We start from the raw sequence: 20,504 nt of genomic DNA, 5'->3' as shown, positions 1-20,504 counted from the left end.
TTTATTAATACTGTTCCAGAAATTACAATTACTGTATTGCAAGCCACTACTGAGAATTTAAACTGACCACAGCAAAAAAAACCTGTCATTTTTAATTTTCCGTGTCTCTCTTTGTCTTGTTTTTTAGGCTGGAAGTTGAATCCAGTGGTCAGTGCTGTCTACAGCCCAGAATTCTATGCAGGTAGGGGGATGTGCCTTTCTCAATTTGTTGCCTTCTCTTTTATTGTTACCTTCCTTGTCCCCCCCCCCCCCCCCCCAACTTCTTCATATTCTTTTTTCCCCAGTTTCTTCGACATCTCTATTTTTTCTTCCCGTCCCTCTCATTTGAACCTTTTCATCTCTTCCTCCTCTGCTTTCCTCCTAAGCAACATGCAAGCAGGCCAATTCTTTTTTTAGAATGAAAACTGTGCTGATTTGCGCAAATCTAACAACAGACTGTCATTTCTACTGAAGAACAAACACACTTTGCTACCCCCGCCATCACTCACACCCTACTTCTTTGTCATTCCAACAACCCCCCCCCCTCCACACACACACTTGTTCATTAATGATAGTAATTAAAGTGAAAAATACATGGATTTTGTGATAAGCAGAATCCAAGAAAATAAGAATTCAGATCTGTGAATGAAAATGAAGGACAAGGGAAAGGAAATCTAATTGCCTGTTGTTCCACAGGACATTAAAATACAGTAGATGACATATATTTTAAATCAATGTTTTCTCTTTGCCCGTTGGAGTTGTTATATCAACAGCCCTGTACTCTTAATTACAAAATGGCTTTGCATCGATTCCCTTTGACTCACTTTTTAAATAAATTCAAAATACCAATGAGAGTTTTATGGTTTGTGAGTATGTCCACATGGATAACAAATTCAGTAACTTCAAGTTATTAGTCAAAGTAAAATTAACTAGACTTGTCACTGTGAGGTTATAACACATCATGCGGTGCTACAGTATATGAAAGTGGTTAAGGTAAAAAAAAAATGTTTTTTTAAATCTTTACTTATTGATAATCTATTAACACCCAGAGGTGGGTAGAGTAGCCAAATATTGCACTCAAGTAAGAGTACTGTTACTTGAAAGTAATGTGACTCAAGTAAAAATAAAAGATTTTCCTCCAAAACATTACTTGAGTAAGAGTAAGGATGTACCTAGTGAAAAAATGTAAATGGTGAGTAACTTCTGATTTGTCAGAGCATGAATGTCAAATAAAATACAACTAAAACTAAACCATAACTAAATAAAAAATAAAAAGAATAATAATAAATAATAATAATGATTTAAATCACATTTGGGTCTTCTAAATCAGCGAATGAAAATTTTGAGACTTACTAGTCTTTCCAGATGATTACAATATGTGTCAGAATTGATGAATTATCACCCAAAAAGTGCTCTCTGTTGGATATAAGTTCAATGTAATTTTTAAACTGTTCTTCTGCAAATGGAAATTTTGTGTAGTTAATGTGGACAAGTAAGACAGATTTGTATCGATCACCATTAAGGAGGTGTTTGCTTGCTCCCAAATTCCCTCTGCCATTTATCTTCAGCAAAAAGAAAGGAGGGGTCTTACAGGACAAATGGACCTTAAAGAACCCTGTTCTCAACAATTCTTTTTTTATTTATTCAGTGGTTGCTAGCAATGGTATTCTGCATACTTTGACTTAACTGTTCTGCTCTTCAAATAATATATATACAGTGGAACCTTAATCAAACAGATCCCGATATAACGGATATTTGATAAAACAGACCATCGGGACTTAACAATGTGTCCAAAACTAGTTTCCATTTCTCACCTAAAATTACATTGACAAAGTCTGTTAGTTCCATAATTGGCCGCTGTTGTTTACTGGTGCTGTGGCGCAATGCACACAGAGAATGGAACTGATGTATTTCCGGGTCACAGCTATACAGTAATACTAGATTCTCCCATGCCTACGTGGCGGCCATGTTGAATGTGTATTGACGTGGCGGCCAAGTCACGATGGATGTATCTATTGTCTATTGTACACAGACTCACAGCACAGAAAGAGAGAGAGAGAGAGCGGCATGGCAGCAGTGTTAACTGAGAATACAAACACGTCTCTGGAGTCTGGAATATGCTATTTTCGGGACAGTTTTTTTTTTAGTTTTTTTTTTTTTTTTGTCGAGCCGGTCACCTTTAGCAAGGGATTTAGAACTAGGAGGCACACGAATTCTAGACGGCTCATGAAAGTGACTCGCCTATGATGAGTACTGTACGTCAACAATGTCACCAAGACCAAGTACACCGGCGTGTTAAGTTTGAATAAAATATGAAACTTTCAAACATTTTCAAGCTTATTTATATTTATTTACAAAAACATTGTAATGTACTACTACCCCCCCCCCCCAAAAAAAATAATAATAAATCAACTACAAAACAATAATTTAGAACTGTACAGAAATATAGGTGCATATGGCCTCAAAACAAAAAAAAGTGCTTCAGTTATTTGTACTGACTACAACTATTTTGTCATAACGGAAGACTTTAACATTCATGTTGACAATAACATGGAAAAAAATCTGAAGAACTCTCTGCTATACTAGACACATTTGACCTCTGTCAACATATTAAGAGTCCAACCCACACTCAAGGTCACATCTTAGACCTGGTCATCTCTAACGATGTTGAAATTATATCAATTGAAATTAAGGCTACGGCTATTTCTGACCATTTTTGAGTATTCTTTGAATTACTAATTCTTCCAAACGTTCAAACAACCTCTATGTTTATTAAGAAAGGGTGCATGAATAAGAGCACCACTACTAAGTTTATGGAGACCATAGCTGTGCCGCAAACTGTAAATGCTGAGACAGTTGATGATCTTTTGGATAATGATGGCAAATACCTCTAAATCAAAGTGTAGGAAAGCAGAACGTAAGTGGAGAAAAACTAAACTCCAACTCGACTATGACCTCTACAGATAAAATATTTGTAATTTTAACCAAGAGTTAATCAGGGCTAGACAGCAACACTGTTATGAAATCATCAGTAAGAACTTCAACAATACTCGCGCTCTGATTTATGTGGTTGACAAGCTCACAACCCCCCCCCCCCCCCCCACCCCCCGAATCAGATAGCTCCAAAACTCCTATCAGCACATAAATGCAATGAATTTGCTTGTTATTTTAGTGAAAAAATACAATCCATCATGTTAAATATCCGCACAAATCAGCAAAATGATAAAATGATTCTACATCTGAAGCCACCCTGGAAAAAAACTATTACCATGTCAGAATTTAATGCAGTTCACCAAAAGACTGTAGAGAAAACAGTTCAGCAGCTGAAACCATCAACAAGCTGTCTTTACTCAATACCTTCTGACTTTTTAAAAGCTATTGCAAAGTCTGTGCTAGCTGATTTGCAGCAAATAATCAATTGCTCACTTCAGTTATGCGAGTTTCCTAAAGCTCTTCAAGTATCTGCCATTAAGCCTCTGCTAAAAAATAGAACGCTGGATGCTTCCATGTTAGCAAGCTATCGACCCATCTCAAATCTCCCCTTCATAGCCAAGATTGTTGAGAAAGTTATTTTTAATCAACTCAGCAATTTCTTGAACTTAAATGGACTTTTTGACAAATTTCAATCAGGCTTCTGAACACAGTACAGAATCTGCTCTTATCAAAGTGCTAAATGATATAAGGTTGAATACTGACTCGGGAAAAGTGTCAATTCTGGTCTTGTTGGACCTCAGTGCGGCTTTTGATATGGTAGATCATAATATACTGCTGAACAGGTTGGAAACGTGGGTAGGACTAAATGTAACAGTCCTTAAATGGATCAGGTCCTACCTGGAGGAAAGGAGTTATTTTGTAACCATTGGAAGTGTTCAATCTCATCAAATGGCAATGACCTATGAGGTCCCTCAATGGTTAGTTCTTGGACCCCTCCTGTTCAGCCTGTATATGCTTCCCTTGGGTCAAATTCTTCAGAACTTTAATTTTGATTATCATATCTATGCAGATGACCCACAGTTATATCTAGCAGTGTCTCCAGATGACTACAGTTCATTGAGGTGTTGTGTCACTGTCTAAAACAGATAAATATCTGGATGAACCAAAATGTTCTTCAATTAAACCACAACAAAACTGAGATAATTGTTTTTGCCAATAAAGAAAATAGGATTGCTGTTAGTAAATACCAAGAGTCACTCTCTTTAAAAACCAAAGACCAAGTCTGAAACCTTGCTATTCTGATAGATTCTGACCTGACTTTCAACAGTCATATCAAATCAATTGCTAAAACTGCCTTCTACCATCTGAAGAACATATCTAGAGTGAAGGCTTGCATGTGTCAAGCAGACCAAGAGAAGCTCATGCATGCAGTTTATATCTCAAGTAGACTTGACAATTGTAATGGTCTTCTGACTGGACTCCCCAAAAAGAGCATTAAACAGCTGCAGCTCATTCGGAATGCTGCAGCTCGGGTTCTGACCAGAACAAAGAGGTCAGAGCATATTTATCCAATTATAAAGTCTTTACACTGGCTTCCAGTCAGCTTTAGAATATATTTTAAAGTTCTGCTACTGGTCTATAAATCACTAAACGCTTTAGGTCCTGAATACATGAAAGAAATGCTAATGGAAAATAAACACAGTAGGGCTCTGAGATCGACAGACTCAGGTCAAATAGTGGAGCACAGAGTCCAAAGCAAACGTGGTGAAGCAGCATTTGGCTATTATGCTGCACACAAATAGAATAAATTGCCAACAGAAGTGACGTTTTTAAGTGAAGAACTGAATGTGTGAATGTTTTTAAGTCCAGGTTAAAAACTCTTTTTTTTCTCATGCTTTTTAGAGCATTTCTACTTTTAAATGATATTTCTTGCACTGTACGCTGTTTTAATTGTAGCTTTTATTTTTTTCTCTTTGTTTTAAATGTTTATAAACTGGGTTTTTTGTTTTTGTTTTTAAATACTTTTAATTATGTAAAGCACATTGAGTTACCGGCACGGTGGCCGACTGGTTAGAGCGTCAGCCTCACAGTTCTGAGGACCCGGGTTCAATCCGACTGTGTGGAGTTTGCATGTTCTCCCCGTGCCTGTGTGGGTTTTCTCCGGGCACTCCGGTTTCCTCCCTCATCCCAAAAACATGCATAAATTGGAGACTCTAAATTGCTTGTAGGTGTGACTGTGAGTGCGAATGGTTGTTTGTTTGTATGTGCTGTGCGATTGGCTGGCAAGTTCAGGGTGTACCCCGCCTCCTGTCCGATGACAGCTGGGATAGGCTCCAGCACGCCCGCGACCCTAGTGAGGAGAAGCGGCTCAGAAAATGGATGGATGGATGCTTCAAAGCAATGGGCAATCGGTTATATTGGACGACGCCCCGCCCCTATTAGTCCATTCTATCAAGGTTCCACTTTATGCATATGTACAGTCCCCTTAAAAAGTATTGGAACGGGAAGGTATCCTTTGTTTTTGTTATATACTGAAGACATTGGAGTTTCAAATCAAAACATGACTATGAGACAAAAGTTCATTATTCCAGCTTTTGTTTCATGGTATGGTGTTCAACAACTCAGAACACAGCACCTTTTGTATGAAGCCACCCACTTTTCAAATGAGCTAAAGTATTGGAACAGACTTTAACTTAAAGTGAATAACATTTAATATTTGGTGGCATAACCCTTACTTGCAATAACTGCATCAAGCCTGCAACTCATTAGCTTCACCGGACTGTTGCATTCTTCATATGAAATGCTTTGAGATCTTTACTGCAGCCTCTATAAGTTCTTGTTTGTTTCTGGGGGTTTCTCTATTCAGTGTCCTCTTCAGGAAGTAAAATGCATTCTCTATTGGGTTAAGGTCCGATGATTGCCAATCTAAGACCTTCCGCTCCCCCCCCCCCCCCCCCCCCCCCATTGACCCAAAACACACTGTTGGCAGTGTGTTTTGGGTCAATGTCTTGTTGCATAATGAAGCGGCTCCCGTTTAGTTTGGATGCATTTTTCTGTGAATTGCCAGACAAAATGGTTCTGCAGACTTCAGAAGTCATTCTGCTACCATTATGAGTTACATCATCAACAAAGACTAGTGAGCCCGTTCTAGAAGGAGCCATGCATGCCCAAGACATGACATTACCTCCCCATTGCTTCACAGATGAGCTTGTGTGTTTTGGATCATAAGCAGATCCTTTCCTTCTCCATACTTTGGCCTTTCTATCACTTTGGTAGGTTAAGCTTGGTCTCATCAGTCCATAAAACTTTGTTCCAAAACGTTTGTGGCTCATCTCTGTACTTCTTTGCAAAATCCAATCTGACCTTCCGATTATTTTTGCCAAGTGGTTTGCATCTTGTGGTATAGCCTGTACATTTTTTCCCTCGAAGTCTTCTTTGAACAGTGGATTGTGATACTTTCACCTCTGGCTGTGGAGGTTGGCAGTGATGTCATTGACTGTTGTCTTTGGGTGTTTCTTCACAGCTCTCACAATGTTTCTGTCATCCACTGCTGTTGATACAGTTGGCCGACCTGTTCAATGTCTGTTGCTCAGTACACCAGTAGTTCCTTTCCTTTTCAGGACATTCGAAATTGCTGTATTGGCTATGCCCAATGATTGTGGAATAGCTCTGATCGATGTTCCCTCTTCTCTCAGCTTCAAAATGGTTTGCTTTTCTCCCATAGACAGCTTTCTGGTTGTCATGTTTGCTTAACAGTAAATAAAGTTTTCACTAGACTTTACACCGACAACACATAATGCCTGGATCAGACTACAAGACAAATTTGGTCTTTCACGATTGCACTATGTCAGACTAATGCAATAAAATCTTGTATTCTCATACCACCACATCCCGTTTTTTACGATCACTGGGCTTTATCTTATCAACTCAAACGCGACTGGATACACTCGTTACCACGGCCACGACAACAACAATCTATCGCGTCGTGTGTATTATAAGAACTAAATGGGAAAAACATGTGTTGGTGGTCACCGGTGCTCGGTAGAGGACTTTAATTCAAGGATTGCTTGAGGTATGTTAATACGATACGGCTCGCAAACAGGCAACAAAACGTTATGTAGCCTAGCAAGCTAGTGCTAGCACTAACGGTTATACCGACGTTCTGTTGAATGATCCTCCAAAGTTCAGGTGTGTGTGAAGTAATGTACTTACAATAAAGTAATTTAAATTCAGTAAGTTAGTTGTTAAAATAACAAATAAAAACAGAATACTATTATTTGCAAATCATGTTCAAACTATATTTAATTGAATACACTACAAAGACAAGATTTAATGTTCAAACCAATGTCAGTAAATACAGTTCAGCGCTACATCCGTAAGTGCAACTTGAAACTCTACTATGCAAAGCAAAAGCCATTTATCAACAACACCCAGAACCGCCGCCAGCTTCTCTGGGCCTGAACTCATCTAAGATGGACTGATGAAAAGCAGAAAAGTGTTCTGTGGTCCGACGAGTCCACATTTCAAATTGTTTTTGGAAATTGTGGCCGTCGTGTCCTCTGGGCCAGAGAAGAAAAGAACCATCCGGACTGTTATGGACGCAAAGTTCCAAAGCCAGCATCTGTGATGGTATGGGGTTGTGTTAGTGCCAATGGGATGGGTAACTTACACATCTGTGAAGGCACCATTAATGCTGAAAGGTACATACAGGTTTTGGAGAAACATATGCCGCCATCCAAGCAACGTCTTTTTCATGGACGCCCCTGCTTATTTCAGCAAGACAATGCCAAATCACATTCTGCACGTGTTACAACAGCGTAGCTTCGTAGTAAGTTAGTGCGGGTAGTAGACTGGCCTGCCGCAGTCAAGACCTGTCTCCCATTGAAAATGTGTGGTACATTATAAAGCGTAAAATACGACAATGGACACCCCGGACGGTTGAACAGCTGAAGCTGTACATCAAGCAAGAATGGGAAAGAATTCCACCTACAAAGCTTCAACAATTAATGTCTTCAGTTGCCAAACGTTTATTGAATGTTGTTAAAAGAAATGTGGCTCTAACACAGTGGTAAACATGACCCTGTCCCATCTTTTTTTAACGTGTTGCAGCCATAAAATTCTAAGTTCATGATTATTTGCTAAAAACAATAAAGTTTATCTGTTTGAACATTAAATATCTTGTCTTTGTAGTGTATTCAATTAAATATAGGTTGAACATGATTTGCAAATCATTGTATTCTGTTTTTATTTATATTTAACACAACATCCCAACTTCATTGGAATTGGGGTTGTTCATGACCTGACTTGAGCCGTGAGTTCCAACCTTTATGGAGCCAAAGCACATATTTTACAATTGAAAAATCTCACGGCACACCAACAAACAAAAATGTCACAAAAAGTGGATAAAGTAATTACTGTATATACTTCCTTTTATATACTTATTTGTTCTGTCTGTCACTATGCCTCCTTTGCATAAATAGATGAACAAAGATATATGTACTATAAATATAATTTTTTGAGCAATTAAGTAAATGAACAAGTCATTTAAATAGACACATTGATCCATCTTGTGATCGGATATCGTTTTTTTAAACTCGCTGATCGGCCCCAAAAATCCTGATCATGTAAAGCCTAGTTTTCACAGGTGAAACCCTAGGCCAAAAACAAACACCATCTAATGTTTAAGCAATCAATCTAAAGGGCAACACCTGAGCAACTAGAAACACATGTTGCACAGTCACATGTTCCAGTAGTTTTGCTCACTTGAAAAGTGTTTGGGTTCCAACAATAGGTGCTCTGTCCTGAGTTGTTTAACACATCTAGATGTAAATACCATGAAATAAAAGCTGGACTTCTGAATTTATATCAAAGACGTAATTTCATGTTGGGGATATCAGTTTAACTCATGGATGCCAGGGCGTGAGGTTTTTAAATTGTGACAAAAGATGACTAGGTACAATTACCAACCTTACACTATTCCGCTCTCTCTTTGAGAAACTCTTGTCTTTGACCGAAAACCTTCCATTTTTCATTAGGTCAATGAATGCTTCACTGTTTCTATTACCCTTTCATTACATCTCCCTTTTGAAGAGTTGCATGATTAGGGGAGGAAATCATTACTCAATCTTCCTCTTCACCTTCTCTCACCGAGCTCTCAAATTACACCTGGTGTCAGTTTTCCCCATTTAGATTAAAGTTAAGTTAATAAAAGTAACTGTATACCTGTAACACTACACATCACATTAACTACATTTCTTCCATAAAATGTAGCCTATGTATTTTACGTAGTACACTCGTGTGCCAAGCCACATAAATGTTTTTAATCTGTAAACTTGCTATACTGTACATGTTCACATCTCGCAACTGGAGGCATTTTGATACGACAAAGTCGAGTTGTACGGCACTAGAAATTTCAGTTTCCTCAGAATAGAAGGAAACAATTGAGGACTGATGAATGGACTCAATATACAACAGTTATTAAAGGAAGTGACAATGCAGCAAGGCAAAGATTGTGATAAAACAATATGGTATTGGTTAAACAATCATGTTTTTACAAAGGTCAGAGGGTAATTTACTACAACTACTTAGTACCTATGTTTAGAACATTGTGATTCATCATACATTGCAATTAAACTGGATTATGCGCAGGTTAGTTGTCCAAATTGCTCTGTCCATAAGGATTTAGTGACAATGGTGCATTTTTCTCCAGTGCCAGGTTTCCCCTACCCAGCAGCCAGTGCAGCAGCAGCAGCAGCAGCAGCATATAGAGGAACCCACCTACGAGGTCGAGGACGGACAGTCTACAACACATTCAGGGCAGCTGCTCCACCTCCTCACATTCCATCTTATGGAGGGTAAGCGTTCTTTTTTTTTTAAAATTCAGTTCAGTTGTTATTAATCTCCCTTTGGTCGAATGTTTTTTATTGCTCCTCTCAAATGGCAAGCCCTGAATCTCAGTGCTCAGAGGCAGCAAATCATGGCATGCAAGTCTTGCCTCACAGCGATAACCAACTCCCCCACTTCCATAGCATGTCGAATTAACCAATAGGCATGCTACAAGACTTGCTTTTCATGGAGTCATGGAAAATTACTGTCAACTTGGCCTTGGACTGTGGTGTGATTGAGGAAAATGTCAGAATGCGACATCATCCACTATTCTTTTACAAAGTTCACCCATTTACCAAATTGAAATCAAACATCTGCCCAGCCCCAACAACTCCTGCAGACACTTTGTTTCTCAAAGCTCTGGAAAACTGTGTGTTGTGGGCAGTTAGATGAAAATTTCTACCATTGTGTTGGTCTGTTTTTGTTGTTGTTTTTCTTTATAACTGCAAGCCAATGGGCATTAAGGAGGCTGGCTGGGATTCTATGCGGATGAGATGAGGGTGAAACTGTCTTGTATTTCCCCATGAGAATAGATGTTTTCTGTCATCAACCGTATGTTTTTGATTTGCAATATAATACAATTTCAGCCTTTAATTTTACAAATACAACGACTGAAACAACTCTAATTCATTTTGATGAGTCAATATAAGGGAATGTAACAAGACAGTCTATTGAAACATATTGTATTCAAGGTAAGGCTCAAAACTTCGTAATGTAGAAAATGCATAATGATGGATCAGAATCTGTCAGTCCAAACTTTGGCCCTGAGGCTTTTTGCAGCCTGCCGTCCTTTTTTTGCGGCCGACGGAATATGCTATCATAAGATTTGACATAGCCTGCAACACCAATTCTTTTTCATCAAAAAGTGGGGATAAGTGTATGTAAGTGTAAAGTGGGGGGTTGCAACACCCCCATCCTCTTGGTGCGACGCCACTGACCACTACTTATAAATGGGTAACTAAAATACTGTATATTTAGTGAGGAAAATGGTGGTGTTACATACTTATTTCAGCTGCTGTAGTAATAAAATTTCTCTTTGTAATCGTGAATAAAGATAATGTTTAAGAAAACATTTGTTTACTCCAATTTGCTCCATAACTAGATCCAATATGTGATCATCACATCACATCCTCAAGTAACTGCTTTAAAAATTATCAGTTTGCTACAGATTACTCGTTTTAGTTCTGTATCCGCTGAGTGCAGCGGCAGAACTATTCTAGTGGGATACAGGGCCGTGGCCACCCCGAAAACCTGTAAAATCCTTAACTATCCACCTCATTACATTTAACCAAAAGCTGTGACAGACCTTTTTCAAAATAACTATAATATATTAGAAATATACAAATGCTTGACGGATCGGTTTTAGCATGTTTACTAAATTAAAATAATTTCAAAATGGCCCTTGCATCCTTCCGTTTTTCTGTATGCAACCTTCGTAGGCAAAAGTTTGAATTAAATCAAACACTACATAGTGACACAGTTCCTGACACAGACTGGGTAGGACACAAAGGCCAAGACACAGTCAGTAAGAGGCAAACTTAGGCAGTTTATTACCGGCAAGGTTTGGCACATTTTACCCCCCGAGCTAGGATCTTCCTTGCCACCCAATCAAGATGAGGGTTATGTTTTTTTAACCAGGGGTGACCCAAGACGGTGACTCATGGATGGAAAAAACGTGAAAACAAATCCATTCAGTGTGGTTATCCGGGAACATAACCGTAACAGACCGTGTGCTGTGAGTAATCCTGTCAAAAGGGACCTGGGGAGACGGTGCTGTCTCAGGCCCAAGATCCTAGCAAACGAGTGGTTGATTAAATTGGCTTCAGAGCCAGAGTCAATGAATACAGGGTAAGTAAAGCGATAGTGTCTGATTTAAACATATCTTAGAGTTTGAAACGGCCAGGATTATTGTAAAATTATACTTTGTCTCTCCCTTGGTGTCTTTTTGTTGCCATACTTAAAACCTTTGACATGGCAGCGTAGCATTTCTCGTTCCTGTATCCTCTCTGAGATCCTCGTCGAACTTGATAGCCAGAGCTATCAAATTATCCAAATCGTTGGGAATATCAATGGTTATCAGGTGATCTTTCACACTATCAGAAAGTCCTTGAAAAAATGCATCGGTTAAGGCAGCATTGTTCCAGTCACTCTCCGCAGCCAAGGTTTGAAAATCGATTGCGTAATCAGACGCCTTGCCTCAGCTGAGTTAGCGCTCTAGTCGCTTCTTTTTCCCCACGATGTACGCTGGTAAATCTGCTCCAGTGCCTGAGTAAAGCTGTCGAGTGAGGCACAGGTGAGAGAATGGCGGCTCCATTCAGCTGTAGCCCAAGCCTCTGCCCGGCCGCACAGGTGAAAAATAATTAACGCTACGTTGGAGCGATCAGTGGGGAAAGCAGAAGAATGTAACTCAAAATGCAGTTCACATTGCGTCAAAAATGGCTTAATATTCCCCGATTCACCTGAAAACCTTTGGGGCCGAGATAACTGTGGAAGGGTGGAAGTAGTGATGACCGGAGGCGGCGTTTGGCAACCAAACCGCGAAGTGGTTCAGGACACAGTAGGCGCAGCCGCAGTAGGATTCAGACCCTTCAGCTTCTCGCTTAAAATCTTCGCCTAGGAATCTAGAGTTAACATAATCGAGTCCAGTCTCTTTACCAGCTCCTTTAATTCCGACCAGAGACTGGCAGACTCCTCTTGTTGATCTGGCTTTTGTCCCTGATTCCTCGGAGTCGGTCGTACCACATCTGTATCTGCTGTGTCCATATACGGCCAGAACGTACCAACACAGTTCCTAACACTGACCAGGTAGGACACAAAGGCCAAGACAGTCGGTAAGAGGCAAACTAAGGCAGTTTATTTAAGGGCAGGGTTCGGCACACAGGTAGTCAATCCAACCAGGCAACAGTATCCAAAAGACATGAGGCAAGGAGGAGGTTAAAAAAAAACGAGCACAGTCATACACAAGGTCAAAACACGGATAGGAATGCAGGATAGGAAGACTTTCTAGGTGCGACGTTCTGGCAACTAAAAGAGTGGAAACCCAGGGCTTAAATAACATTACTAACGAACCCAAATTAGAAACACCTGAAGTGACACGTGGCAAAGGAACCAAAGCTAGAATAAATACAAACTGAATGTGACTCACCAAAGTAAAACTGGATGTACTAAACAACCCAAGAAGTGCCAAGTGACAATAACTTAAGTACATAAGCAGTGACCATGCTAGACTGAAAAGGGAGACAGACGTGACACATGGCTTTTATGCAGTTGATGGCTTCCCCCAAATTTTCGGCGTGATCGATTTATTTTTTTGTGTTTTTGTTTGTTTGTCTCTTCCACTGACACTTCCAATTCCATCGCTTCAAACATTATTTTGCTCCTGCAGGTGCTCTCCCAAATGTTCCATGGTGAAAACTATCAGTGCTGCCTAATGTGCAAAGCCCTCTTTTTAATGACGGCGGTCTCCAACACTTCTACACCTGTTGCCAACAGCACACACAATCAGCAATTTAGAAACCACTAACAAGCAACCACTTGTGATCTTACTAAATCAGGCCCTAACTGTCCAGGTCAAAACAACAAAATAACAATGTTGCGCTTGTTAAGTTACAAGCATCACAATGGTATAATAATAGTCTGAATGTTTGAGAATGGCATCTGGTCCCAAACTGGTATGAGATGCTCCTATAGTTATTCCCAAAAATATATTTTCACAAAGTTTATACGATACATTGTTATGATAAATGCACAGGCTTTTCAGCATGTTATCATGGGTGAATGTAATTGTTTGCTGCGATTTTAGTCATATTTAAACACCTCTGTTTTTGCCAAACGGCGGCACGGTGAGTGACTGGTTAAGGCATCTGCCTCACAGTTCTGAGGACCGGGGTTCAGTTCCTGGCCCCGCCTGTGTGGAGTTTGCATGTTCTCCCCATGCCTGCATGGGTTTTCTTCAGCCACTCTGGTTTCCTCCCACATCCCAAAAACATGCATGCTAGGTTAATTGAAGACTCTAAAATTGCCTGTAGGTGTGAATGTGAGTGCGAATGGTTGTTTGTTTATTTGTGCCCTGCGATTGGCTGGCAGCCAGTTCAGGGTGTACCCCACCTCCTTCTCGATGATAGCTGGGATAGGCTCCAACACTCCCGCGACCCTTGCGAGGATATGTGGCTCAGAAATTGGATGGATGGATGGATGTTTCCAAAAATGTGAGAAATTATTTTGTCCTGATGCAGACTTTCTTGAAGGCCTAATTACTCTAGTGGTACTCATATAGTGAATGATTGACATACACTTTTTTTTTTTTTTTCCCCCTAAGGCATCTGTCTAACGTAGCGATGAGTCCACTCCAAATAAGTACTGTACTACAGCCAGGAAACCAAATTTGCTCTTTGTTTATACAGGGGCATGATTTGAACTATGATTTCAATTAGCTATTATGTAAATATGCTTGAGTCCCGAATTTTAAATGGCACAACTCTCTGAGTTTCCATGATGTTTGCAGCAGAATTGAACAGCAGAGTTTGCACAAACATTGGGAAAACTGTCTAAAAGCTACTGAAATTGGAGCTTTGGTTCTCAGAAGAACAGTCGCAAAGTGGCTGGAGAAGCAGAGGCTGCTGCTGAGAGGCATTTTATTGGAAGCCAAATGTGGACTGCTACCTCTGTAACACATGCTGTTTTTACATACCCTATTGTGCTCTATGTACGGCACAGTTCAACCACAGTTCAGATAACAAAACAAACACACACAAAAACACACACACACATGCACGCAAGCATGCACACACACACACACACACACACAGATGATTGCTTTCCACCCACTCACGTGAACAGGCAGTTATATAAAGATACATTCTTGGATTTTTTTTTAATAGCTGTGTCAGTCTCAGATTGTTTTAAAGTCATGTTTTTGGTGGAAAAATAAAACAAAATGGCCAAATTGCAGTTATTTCAGTTTTATGCACCATAATTCAGTGTACCAACAGTATGCTAACTTTGTTCACATGAGACTCAAAATGTAGTTTTTGTGTAATTATTCTTCCATTGCTCATTTCAGTGGCATTTAACAGCATTACAATTTCTCACCTGATTCCAACTCAATTACATGACTGTTTTTACGACAGTGATGGCAAAATATGTGACAATAACAACATGGCATTGCAAGAAATTACTCAGCATTCAGTCAAATGTTTCTGATCCTACAAGTGTAAGGGGAGATCAGACTAAAAGTCACCTCCGCCTTTGTAAGAAAATCCCCCCCCCCCCCTCACTAGGGTCGCGGGAGTTCTGGAGCCTATCCCAGCTGTCATGGGGCAGGAGGCGGGGTACACCCTGAACTGGTTGCGAGCCAATCGCAGGGCACATAGAAACAAACAACCATTCGCACTCACAGTCACACCTACGGGCAATTTAGAGTCTCCAATTAATGCATGTTTTTGGGATGTGGGAGGAAACCGGAGTGCCCGGAGAAAACCCACGCAGGCACGGGGAGAACATGCAAACTCCACACAGGCAGGGACGGGGATTGAACCCCACACCTCAGAACTGCGAGGCTGACGCTCTAACCAGTCCGCCGCCGGAAAAATATTATTGACAGAAAAAAAAATTTAAAAAAAAAAAAATATATATATATATATATATATATATATATATATATATATATATATATATGTGTGGTTCTATACTGCTATACTGTATGTGTTGTATATTTGGCGAATCTGATGAATTGCGATTGATCACAATTCAAAAGTGTGATTAATCTAATTTTAAAAATTAATTGACTGACAACCCCTTTTCTAATGTGATGGAGCAGTGAGGTGACGTACTAATTCATTTTCGGTTTCCAGTTTTAGTTCTGTGTGGCTTGTCGTTTTTTGATCCATTATTGTTTATCAATTATTCTTATTAATTTGCCTGCTATTTTGCTATTCAAAGTTAATATACTCAGTGATATTCAGTCGTCCGCGATGATGCAGTTCCAGTCAGACCTACAGTATGTGACAAGTCTACTCACTCCAATCACTTACTTTGGAGTTTTACAACTGCATGTCACAATAGCATGACATCTTCATCTTTCTGCTGTTCGTTCCTCACTCTCCCTTCAGGATAATGATATTTGACAGAAGTGTATCTTATTTGCTGCCATGGATTCAATGATTAGTGGCTTACGCTGTGTTGACACTGGACGCCAAGCAAACGTTCGCCTCCATGGGTCGGCATCTTCTTTAGCCCTGTTTGTTGTAGCTCTTAGGTAGCTTAGGTAGCTGGGGTGTGGCAAAGTAGTTTCCAGCAAGCATTCCCCTGTAGTATCTAAACAGAGTAAAACAGGGAGGTTGGGCGACTGTTCAATGGGGGTGTGCTTCTTTTTTTTTCCCGTTTGTTAGTTTTTTACAATAAATATTACACGACCGTGCGCTGGCCGACTGGTTAGAGTGTTTGCCTCACAGTTCTGAGGACCGGGGTTCAATCCCCGGCCCCCTCCTGTGTGGAGTTTGCATGTTCTCCCCGTGCCTGTGTGGGTTTTCTCCGGGCACTCCGGTTTCCTCCCACATCCCAAAAACATGCGTGGTAGGTTAATTGAAAACTTGAAATTGCCCATAGGTGTGTAGGCTCCAGCACTCCCGCGACCCTTGTGAGGATAAACGGCTCAGAAAATGGATGGATGGATGAACAACTGTGCACTGACTACAGTTTTTGCTCTGCATCATAACAACATCCTGTTTTGTCTGTTTTATTTCGATGACAAAAGTATTTCGGTACAAAACTGCAAATGTACTTTTGGATAATTTTCAGCTGAAAATCTTCAGTAGGTATAAAATTCGGTACGTCACGAGCGCTCATCCTCAATACGATCATGGTTGTGCTGGAGCCTATCTCATGTGACTTCAGGCGAGGGGCAGGGGGGCGGAGGTACATTCTGAAATGGTCGCAAGCCAATAGCGGGGCACATATGGACAAACAAGCATTCATATGCACATTCACACCTAATGACAATTTAGTCTTCGATTAACCTAAAACCCACGTTTTTGGAATGTGGAAGAAAACCGGAGTAATGGGAGAAAACCCACGCAAGCACAGGGAGAACACAGGAAGGCCGGTGCAAATTCACATCCTCCGAACTGTGATGTGGTCGTGCTAATCAGTCCGCCACCGCGCAGCTATGCTGAAACATCAGATTCAATATGCATAGGCTATAACATCATTACATATGGGGACCATACATTCAACCCATCCATTTTCTATGCTTATCCTGTTCAGGGTCATGGGGGGGGGGAGTTGCAGCCTATCCCAGCTGACTTCAAGCAAAAGATTATATACTATTATATACTATTCTGGGCGGGTCGCCAGTCAGTCACAGCACATATAGACAGACAACCATTGGAATCCACGTTGCCTGCACGGAAGTAAGGCAAGTGAACAACAACACTGTCAGTGACTAACTTTACCCCCTCCCATCCTTTCAAAAAATAATAGTAGTTTAATTTTATGGAACCCTCCCAGCTTCCTTACTCAGCCATTAGACATGAGTGGGGGTGCCTGCTGTATTTCCCCCCTTTGACTCTGGTCATATTCTTTATTTTCTGTTGGTTGTCTTTTGGATTTTGACCATGGGAGTTGGTTGGTAGCCAGCCCACTGCCTGCATGTCAACATGCACTAATATGGATGTTTTTGTTTTGTTTTGTTTTGTTTTATTGTGTGTTTGTCTGTTTGTTTGTGTTTGCATCCTCTACAGTGTTGTTTACCAGGATGGATTTTATGGTGCAGATATTTATGTAAGTATTGTTTACTGGTATGACATTGCATGTGACCGCCATGGCTTACATGGTTATTTGCCTTGAAAAAACAAGTCCCACCATTAATACACTTTTCCTTTAACCTGCCATTTGACTTTCTTTCTGAACTAGACCAAGAAACTAATATATGTACTGTAAAATGGAAAAATATCGAACAAAACTGTTTAAATCTTTCTTTGTTTGGGTTACAAATATTACATTGATTCAGTTGTACTTCAGTAGTAAGACATACTGTACATGCCAGGGATGTGTGTGAAGGAGAATATTTGTTATATTGCTCCTATAGCATTAGACTTGCTTGTCTCCCCCATTAGCCCTTTGGCCCCATACTGCAATCAGACTTAATAATATGCACAAGGGTTTTAGAGCTCCGACACTATTTACATTCATCAAGTGTGTTTTACCCAAGTAGCAAACTTCATGTGACAGAAAACTAGCATAATTGTTGTTCGAGTATTGTTAGCCTGATAGTATAATTGCCTAAATAATTTTTAACTTCCTGTCACAATCTGAATAATAAAAATATGTGCTTTGTTTTTTATGTCTGTGTTGATTCTCAGTAGTGTAGTTCATTTTAATCCACAAAGGTTAAATCAAGGCAACTGGACTCTTCTTGTATGTTGAGTCTGTTTTGTTTAGTTTTTCTTGGTTTTCTGATAACATTCAAAAATTATTTAGGCAGTTATGCTATTAGGCTAATGTACTTCATTTCTGTGTGAAGTAAAAAAAAAAAAAAAGTAAAAATGTATGATTTTATGCTGTGCTCAACTGTTAGCATGATAAAGACTTCATTTTTATTCGTTCATTCAACAATTTATTTTGTTTGTTTATGATTAATTTAATTATTTTATTTCGGATTATTTCGGACGATTTTAAAATTATAACGATGAACATAATAATAATGTGTTCACCGGAATTAGCGGGAGGGGATGAAAGAGCAGTATTACGAGTGACATACTTCTAATATAACTGATAGAGTAAGTGCTCAGGAAGCATTATACTAAATTTCCCATGTGAGTCTTTAAAGTACAAGTATCCAAGCCCCATATGTTTTACTCAGCCTTTCTAATTAGAAAAATGACTTCATGAAACATGGTTGGTGCTGCTGTCATATTATGTTTGGCCTTTACTCAAGAACATACTCTACCGGGAATAAAATGTGAACTTCAGATACAGTATACTCTTAAGTTAAATAACTGAAGGTCCATTCAAGTAATGTCATGCTACATGAGCGTAGCCTGGATGCAAAGAGTCCTGGCTCCACCTGTCTTCTGTCAACGGATCAATAAATTTGATAGATGACAACATTCCCTACATTAGATTGAGTGCTAAGTGACCAAACCTTGACCCCACCAACTGTTCTTGTATGTTGTTGGATGTACTGTTTTCTATGCACACGCATACACAATGCACACACAGTCTCCATTAGTCACTCAGTTACGAGTGACAGTGCACCGTTACAATGGCTGGTCGCTTAACGGGGACATACTGTTCATCCCGCCACAGTCCATCATCACACATACTAACTATTCCTTACTTGACTCTACACTTTATAGTGGTAATAATACATTGTTGGTGTCAGGACAGACATATTCTTTCAGTCACTAAGAATGGAGGGGTTGGGGGGGAAATTATGTGACCAGCCTGCGAGAGACAGCAGCACCTATTAATAAAAGACAATGTTACTGTGCTTTATGTGCCACAGCTACACAAAAATAGAACACAAACAAATAAACCTCTACTCTCGATATCAGAGAGTCAATAAAAACTGAACATTGTTACCTTTTTAAAGACTTTAAAGAACCCCGATTATTAATGTTATAATACTTGTAAAAATTGATCAAAAAGAATAAATCTATAGTTTATTGAATACACTACAAAGACAAGGTATTTAATGTTCAAACAGATCAACTTTATTGTTTTAGCAAATAATCATTAACTTAGAATTTTATGGCTGCAACACGTTCCAAAAAAGATAGGACAGGTGGCAAAAAAGACTGAGAAAGTTGAGAAATGCTCATCAAACACCTGTTTGGAACATCCCACAGGTGAACAGGCTAATTGGGAACAGGTGGTTGCCATGATTGGGAATAAAAGGAGCTTCCCTGAATTGCTTAGTCATTGACAAGCAAAGATGGGACGATGTTCACCTCTTTGTGCGTAAGAAAATAGTCGAACAGTTTAAGGACAGTTTTCCTCAACGTACAATTGCAACGAATTTATGGATTTCATCATCTACGGTCCATAATATCATCAAAAGGTTCAGAGAATCTGGAGAAATCACTGCATGTAAGCGGCAAGGCCGAAAACCAACATTGGATGCCCGTGACCTTCGATCCCTCAGGCGACACTGCATCAAAAATCAACATCAATGTGTAAAGGATATCACCACATGGGCGCAGGAACACTTCAGAAAACCAATGTCAGTAAAAACACTAAGGCGCTACATCTGTAAGTGCAACTTGAAACTCTACTATGCAAAGCAAAAGCCATTTATCAACAACACCCAGAACCGCCGCCAGCTTCTCTGAGTCCACATTTGTTTTTGGAAATTGTGGACGTCGTGTCCAACGGGCCAAAGAGGATAAGAACCATCCGGACTGTTATGGACTCAAAGTTCAAAAGCCAGCATCTGTGATGGTATGGCGCTGTGTTAGTGCCAACTTCCACATCTGTGAAGGCCCCATTAATGCTGAAAGGTACATACAGGTTTTGGAGAAACATATGCTGCCATCCAAGTGACGTCTTTTTCTTGGACAATGCCAAACCACATTCTGCACGTGTTACAACAGCGTGGCTTCATAGTAGAAGAGTGCAGGTACTAGACTGGCCTGCCTGCAGTCCAGACCTGTCTCCCATTGAAAATATGTGGTGCACTATGAAGCGTAAAATACGACAACGGAGAC

The 20,504-nt window shown here is 39.9% G+C and overlaps 1 protein-coding gene across 11 annotated transcripts in view; it reads left to right on the top strand.

Annotated features, from left to right (window-relative positions):
- rbfox1 (RNA binding fox-1 homolog 1) overlaps window positions 1–20,504 on the top strand; it is a 343,897-nt gene that overhangs the window by 304,543 nt on the left and 18,850 nt on the right. For 9 of the 11 annotated variants that reach the window (XM_061701033.1, XM_061701031.1, XM_061701035.1 and 6 more), the window contains 3 exons: window positions 128–181; window positions 9,623–9,767; window positions 17,538–17,577. In XM_061701033.1, coding sequence (XP_061557017.1) covers window positions 128–181; window positions 9,623–9,767; window positions 17,538–17,577 — 239 coding nt within the window. The remainder of the gene's footprint in view (window positions 1–127; window positions 182–9,622; window positions 9,768–17,537; window positions 17,578–20,504) is intronic. The other 2 variants (XM_061701038.1, XM_061701036.1) reach the window with 1 other exon arrangement.

This window comes from Phycodurus eques, chromosome 16, assembly GCF_024500275.1.
Source record: "Phycodurus eques isolate BA_2022a chromosome 16, UOR_Pequ_1.1, whole genome shotgun sequence".
NCBI lineage: Eukaryota > Metazoa > Chordata > Actinopteri > Syngnathiformes > Syngnathidae > Phycodurus > Phycodurus eques.
This window is presented reverse-complemented; position numbering and strand designations above follow the sequence as displayed.